At 34.6% G+C, this 7617-nt stretch overlaps 1 protein-coding gene across 3 annotated transcripts; it reads left to right on the top strand.

The window, feature by feature from the left end:
- Positions 1-3417: 3417 nt before the first annotated feature.
- Positions 3418-7617, top strand: LOC149226396 (uncharacterized). Of its 3 annotated transcripts, none has more exons than XM_089375282.1 (3): positions 3418-3859; positions 3956-4284; positions 6644-7617. In XM_089375282.1, the coding sequence occupies exons 2-3, from the start codon at positions 3984-3986 to the stop codon at positions 7420-7422; spliced, it is 1080 nt and encodes a 359-aa protein (XP_089231408.1). In that variant the 5' UTR covers positions 3418-3859; positions 3956-3983; the 3' UTR covers positions 7423-7617. The 3 variants fall into 3 exon arrangements, with proteins under 3 accessions (XP_089231408.1, XP_089231410.1, XP_089231409.1); XM_089375284.1 differs by having other exon boundaries at positions 4065-4284; XM_089375283.1 differs by lacking the exon at positions 3418-3859 and having other exon boundaries at positions 3868-4284.

The following is a 7617-nucleotide window of genomic DNA, read 5'->3' on the forward strand; positions in this document are numbered from 1 at the left end:
GAGCGTTACTTCTGTGCTTGGTCTGTTTGGTTTTGTGAAGGCTTTCCCGGAGAGGGAGACCTCAGAATTTTGTTCTTGGTTCCCAGAGAGCTACCAGAAGCCCTGGAAGACTTGCTTCACAGTTTGTAATTTTCACTTGTACAGTTAATATATGAATTAGATAGCCTTTATGTAGAAAAAAAACAATGTAAGAATGAAAGCAAGATATGAACAAAGAAAATTGTTATTAAGTAGGCCCAAGGGGAGAGCTAGCTAGCTAGAGGAGAAGTCTCGCAATCCTCCTTGAAGTAGGGTTGTTGTCCATCCTTCTCATCCTTGGATTAGAATTGGTGTAGTTTGAAATAGTAGAACCCACAAACTCGACCACATCCTCATTTCCAACACTAGTACCATAAACTTTGAAGCTTAGACCAAATACCACCTTACAAAGAACAATGAATATATACCTAAGATAGTCAACAAACTTTGGAATGGAATGAAGATCAAATTATCTTTGCTTTTCCATAACGGTATGAATCAGAGTTTTATCTAATCGGTCAAATTGCATAGCATGAAACGAGTTTGTATCCCTGGACTTTCAAAACCCTATATCCTTCACCCAATCCTAGAATTCAATCATAAGCTGATTGCTAGAGATATGTTGGCAAATCTGCTTAGTACAATTAATCAACTTGGCAATTACAATTTGAGAATCATAGGAGGTGGATTACAAATACCTCTACTTAGCCTTTTGGTAATCCCTCTCAACCCTAGAACCCTGGGAACACATAAAGGTACCCCAACATGAGGGCTTACTCTTATTCAAAATGCAGAAAGTAGCGATTTTGCTCAACTTGGGGTATCAAAATCACCTTTAAAACTAAGGTGGATATCCAAGATAGATGGCTATTGATGGAAGTGGGAGAAATCCTATAGATGTTTGAGGTGAAACCAAAGATTGATAGGAGCAACGAACAAATAGGATGTCACTGTGACCATGAAGAACTGAGACCAAGGAGTAAGACCTATTGAACATAACCCAAGAACAGAAACCCACCTTAGCCTTACAACCCAAGCGAACAACAAATAAAAAGTGAACAAAACCACATTAGAGAAAATTTGAGGTCTAAAATGGGCCTCAAAACACAAATGTACAACCAAAATCAACTTTATAAGAACCAATAGGATTCAAGGTGATGAACCATGGGGATGATTCAACATTTTTGGAGTAAATAAGTTCAAAAAATTAAAAAAATATAAAAAGTATTTTTTCAACTCGTATTTTCAACTTCTCTTCCTACAATTTTACTCAAATTTCGAGTGGGAGCATTTGTTGGATACAAAATTTAATTCATCATCCAAGGAGTACCCATGTTGCATACTTTCAATGGACCCTGTTATATGAAAAATGCGAAATACCTATGTTATTGCAATCACGTTTTTCATGTATTTATCATTTTTCGTGTATTAGGCTCCATAGAAAGTATGTAACATTGGTACTCCTTCGTTGAATAATTAAATTTTGCATCCAGCGAGTGTTCTCACTCAAAATTTTAGTAAAAACGAAGGGAGATAAGTTGAAAATACGAGTTGAAAAATTAGTTATTTATTTTTTCCTTCTAAAATTTGACGAAGTAATCTTATTTTATTATTTCCACTATTATTTTATAATATTCTTTAGGAGACGCATTTTAGACCTCAAAATTTCTCTAATGGCAACTCACTGACAATCAAACCAAAGATTCAATTAAAATAGAGTCCACAAACATAACTAAAAATAAAAAGATATCTAAATTTGGTAGAAAATCTAGAAATGATCATAGTAGTCATAATAACCATCACCTTTACCATAGAATACATTCTAAATTATAACCAAACATAACTGAAATAAAAATAGATAGAAAAACCACAATTCTATCATCACTTCACCATCACCTCACACAAATTCCTCATAACTCTTGCACCACATTTCTTAATCACAAGAAATATTTTATTAAGTAAAATAATTAAATTTAAAATTATAATAAAAAAAATTTAAATCAAATAGTTGTAATTTTGGCATGTTATATAATTAAATTAAAAATCTGTGTCATCTTTACTATGGTATTTTATTTGTAAGTTTTTTAAGAAAAGAAAACTACTTTAAACAAACCGTGTGTGTCAAGTTTCTAAAAGATTCGTACAGGTATTAAACCGTCTGTATCAAGTTTCTAAAAGATTTGTACAGCTATATGGACAAATGTTTTGTTAGTGTTCTTAAATATTTAATCATGTCCGGGATAATTAGATTCTAGGTTCTTTCTGGAAACAGATAACTAGATCCATAATAGCTAGAATCTTTTTTTAATTGTTTCTTTCTTTTTTTTGGGAAAGAGATGACTAGATTTTTGCATATATTTTAGAAGTAGTTTTAAGTTTAATTTTTGGAAGTTTTTTTTAGATTTTTAGCTAAAATTTTATGAAAAAAATTTGTAGTTAAATTTTGATGTGTTACTTAAATTTCATATTTTTAAATTAAACAATTAATTTAACATTTTGAATTTTTTCATTTAAATAATGTTAACACAATTTAAATTTATAATTCTAAAAAATAAAAAATAAAAATTAATAATAAAAATAAATTACAAGTTAATATTTTAATTATTTAAATTTTATTTTCAAATTATAAATTAATTCAATATTTTGAAATAAAATTCATTTAAAAAAATACAAATTACATAACTTAAACAGATTTCCACCCATAAAACAATCCTAATACATTATTATAATAGAAATAATTTACAATTACTTTAACCTTAAAGACTTTGTTTCATTTTATTAAACTTAAATCAATTGCATATTTTAAAAATATTCTATAGGAAAGAAGTTACTTTTCATTCATTAAATATTCCAAAAAAATTTAGGTCAATTTTATCCGACAAATTTGAAATATTTCAAAATCTATAATGCGGGTGGGGATGTAGGCTTTCTTGACAAGAACAAGGTCAATTTTATCTAACAATTTTTAAATATTTTCAAAATCTACAATAGAGAATATGGATCTAGGTTCTATTCTAATTAAATAAGAACAATCTCAATCTTATTCAACAAAATCTAAATTCTAAATTTTAAAAATTTAATGGAAATTTTTGGTAATTCAAATTACAGTTTTAATTGAGGGAATTCTTAATGACTAAATATATTAAATCTCTTTCCACTCTAAATAAATAAACAATTCAAACACTCCAATTTTTAATGACTAATTATGTTAAATCTCTTTCCACTCTAAATAAATATACAATTCAAACACTCCAATTTTCTTTTTTCATTCCAAATTATAAACAAATCCAGATTGCTATCCTACGTTCTACCAACTACAAATTAATAGTCAGATATCAATGGGAACATTCGAACTCATTTTAGGGCATAAAAGTCAAAAGCCATCATATATTATTGTATCGAACGCCATGAACTTTTTAATAACCCTGCAAGAATTTTCGGTTTGTTTGGCTTGTGTGTTGCCACAATTGCAGGTGTACTAACCAGAACAAATGCATGTACAGAACCTAAATTTCAGGACAATCGATGCGTGAGCTGGGCACGCGGAAACTTGTATTTGTTCCCGAGGAAAATAAAATTATATGCAGACTCGCCAACTGTCATGAACATTTAAAAATCATCCAAAACGATCTTGAAATCACAGAAGCTCAACGATCGACTGCGCCAACTGCCTTTCAAAATGGCCTGTGAACGTGCTTCATAACTTGGGGGCTTCGCTATTACAGTTTTATAATTAGTTATAAGCGTGCCCGGCGCCAGGATCTCTGCGAATAACACGAGGCTGCGCCGGTGGCTTCACGCTGCATTGCTTCCTTCCACAGCAAATACAGCCAAGCGGTGGGTAAGTGGGCAGTGTATGCCTTGTATTTAAATTTCTCAGGTACTGTGTTCTTTCAAATTCAATATTTTCTTCTCATCTCCTGTGTGCTTGGAACAGGGGATTTTAGTGGCAATTTTAGCTTAAGATGGCTTTCTTCCAAATGGCAATGATATATTACTCTGCGGCAATGGTTATTTGCTTGGCAAGTATGGCGGTGCTGTGTCAGGGGCAATACCAGTATAGCAGTGATCAGGTGCAGAATTACAGAATGCTACCGACTTCGAGAGTGACGGGACGGGAAAGAGCGATATGCGAAGGCGCATACAGTCGATGCTATGGGATTGTCCTCTCATGCCCTGCTCAATGCCCCGTCCGCAAACCCATAAAAGCCAAGAAGGTTAAAGGATGCATGATCGATTGCAGTAAATGCGAGACTTCATGTAAATGTAAGTATATATATATATATGAAGATTAAGAATTGAGAACTTTAGAATTTTTATTTTTATTTTAAATACTTTCCTCATTCCGACGGGCCCTTTTCGAGTGTTTGGGTTTGCTGTTTACTGGAAGTTATTTTGAAATTAACTGAATTGCAGATTTCTTGAGTATTTCAAAATTTTTAATTAAGTTGCAGATTATAAGAATATCTAGAGTCAAACAAAGTTGCTGTTTTGAGTAAATCACAGATAAAAATGCCTCTGCCAAACTAATTCTGTCATTAAAATCTGTGACCTGTCATTTCAATTCACTATTTCTGTCATTAAAATCTGTGACTGGTCATTTTAATCCATATGATCATAGAATTCAGGACGAAGATCTTATATCACAAGATTAAACAAATCATTAGGCCTCATCCTATTCCCTTTTCTAATACAGGGTGACTAGTATCCATTTCATTTTAGCAGTCCAGGATACTGGGTGATCATAGAATTCAGGACAAAGATGTCACAAGCTTAAACAAATCTTTAACCCTAATCATATTCCCTTTTCTAAACACTGGGTAACTAGTAACTAGTATCCACTTCATCTTAACAGTCCAGGATAGGGTAAAAAATTGGTCATTTTATTGCTGGACGATGTTGTTGTTCAATCTAAACTAACAGTCAGTAAAGTTAACCCTCATCCTATTCCCTTTTCTAATACTGAGTGGCTTGTATCCACTTCATCTTAACAGTCCAGGATCATGTAAAAAATTGGTCATTTTATACCCTTGCTGTTTAATGTTAAAAATAAAGATATAAACTAACAGTCAGTAAAGTTGCAGATTTTGTTACAAACAGTTTTATCAGAATCAAATGTCAGAATATTTTACTCCGCCATAACCAGTTTGATCAAAAGTAAATGTCAGAATGACTTGTCATTTCAATCCATTTGATCATAGAATGCAGAAAAAAGAACAAAGATGTTATATGACAAGATTAAACAAATCATTAACTCATCCTAATCCATTTTCTAATAATGGGCAACTACCATCCGCTTCATCTCACTTCATCATAACAGTCCAGTAGCATGTAAAAGATTGGTGTAAAAGATTGGTCATTTTATTCTTGAGTATGTTGTTGTTCAATCTTAAAAATAAAGATATAAACTACCAGTCAGTAAAGTTGCAGATTTTATCATAAACAATATTATCAGACTTAAAAGTCAAAATACTCTGCTTTGCCATAAATCAAAATACTCTGCTTTGCCATAAACAATTTCATCGAAATTAAATGTCAGAATGTTTACATAAGGTTGTTTATTACATGGCTATGCAAATTTCCTGTTATTCTATATTTTTCAAAAGATTAAATAGAGTGCTGCAGAATTTAATGATATTGATATCTATCCCAACATAGAATTTAATGATACTGGTATATATGCCAAGATATAAGCTAAGTTATTGTTAATTTTATGTTTTTATACTTTTAACTGAACTTCCACCACCTACATTGTTTACCTCCTAACTATATTATGCAATCACTTATATGATCGAACAATCACTTATCTGATCCTGACTTTGAGCATCTATTACTTATCAAGAGAGCCTTGAGGGTAGGAACCGTGCTGCACTGTTTAATAGGGTCTTGAGGTAGGATCCGTGCTGCACTGTAAAGTAGGATATATATCCTGTGTCATATACACACATATGTATATGTTACTGTTGATTCTACATTTTTAACGAACCATTTACGGTGCTTACTTCCTCAACTATATTATGCAATCACCTCTTTAATCGTAATTTTGAGCATCCATCTCTTATCAAGAGATTCTGAACCTAAGCAACATTAATAGATTATACCCTGACCTTCAACAGCATTCATCAAAAGCTAAAACCCTAACCTTGGCTTCCTCTAGTACTATACCCTGACCTTGAACAGCACTCATCAAAAGCTAAAACCCTAACCTTGGCTTCCTCAAGTACTATACTCTGACCTTGAACAGCACTCATCAAAAGCTAAAACCTTAACCTTGGCTTCCTCTAGTACTATATCCTGACCTTCAACAGCACTCATCAAAAAGTAAAACCCTGAACTTGGCTTCCTCTAGTACTATATCCTGACCAACAGCACTCATCAAAAGCTAAACCCTAACCTTGGCTTCCTCTAGTACTATACCCTGACCTTGGACAGTACTAATCAAAAGGTAAAACGCTAACCCTGGCTTGCCTCTGGTACTGATTGAAAATAAAAAAACCCTAACCCTGTCTTTCCTCTGGTACTGATTGAAAGTAAAAAAAAAAACCTAACCCTGGCTTGCCTCCAGTACTGATAGAATTGCAAATTTTACTTAACTTCATGTTTGTATAATGTTGGTATTATGCAGTTCGGAAGCCTAACTGCAAGGGCTACGGATCAATCTGCTACGATCCCCGTTTCGTGGGTGGAGACGGAGTAATGTTCTACTTCCATGGAATGAAGGACCGAGACTTCGCTCTCGTATCAGACGACAAACTTCAGATCAATGCCCACTTCATCGGCACCAGACCAGAGGGAAGGAAGCGAGACTACACTTGGGTTCAGGCACTCGGCATCATGTTCGGAGGCAAAGCCCACACTTTCACTGTGGGAGCCAACAAGGTCTCCAAATGGGACGACTCAGTCGATCAATTCACCTTCTCCTTCGATGGGCAGGACCTCAAAGTGGCAGACACCTGGACTTCCCCGTGCGGCCAACTCATCCTGGAACGCACCGATGAGACCAACAGCGTGAATGTGATTCTTCGGGGATTAGCCCGCATTTCTCTAAACGTTGCCCCCATCGAGGAACGAGACAACATAATGCACAACTACCAGCTCCCGCCCAATGATGCCTTCGCCCATCTGGAAATGCAATTCAAGTTCTTCAATCTCTCATCCACCGTGGAAGGCATTTTGGGGCAGACCTACAGACCAAATTTCATGAACCCTGTGAAGAGAGGAGTCCCTATGCCCGTCATGGGAGGAGAAGACAGGTACGCCACCTCCTCCCTCCTCTCCGCCGACTGCAAATCCTGCAACTACTCATTTTCCTCCTCCTCCGAATTCATCTTCAATTCAGTCGGGACCTTCGACGCGGAGTGCACCAGCCGCAGTGGGAATGGCGGTATCGTATGCCGCAGGTAATTTGACTAAATCAGTTCATTAAGGGAAGGGAACACATCGATAAATAAATTGTCACAGGAAATAATTTCATGTAGTTTATCTCCCAATGAGGCTTCATACTTATAATATCCCTTCATAAATTCCCTCTGTCATCCTCTAAATAATGATGGACTGCAAGTCCTGGTGCCATCAGATGAATATAGAAATATTTTGAAA

The sequence above is a fragment of the Pinus tabuliformis genome, chromosome J (genome assembly GCF_031772625.1).
Source record: "Pinus tabuliformis cultivar Carrire ecotype Pingquan chromosome J, CPIR1, whole genome shotgun sequence".
Taxonomy (NCBI): domain Eukaryota; kingdom Viridiplantae; phylum Streptophyta; class Pinopsida; order Pinales; family Pinaceae; genus Pinus; species Pinus tabuliformis.

Bases quoted from the DNA above. Each gene is read 5' to 3' on its own strand.
- LOC149226396 (XM_089375282.1), top strand. From the start codon at position 3,984: ATGGCTTTCTTCCAAATGGCAATGATATATTACTCTGCGGCAATGGTT. The intron at 4,285-6,643 runs GTAAGTATATAT...GGTATTATGCAG, and splicing joins ATGCGAGACTTCATGTAAAT to TTCGGAAGCCTAACTGCAAG.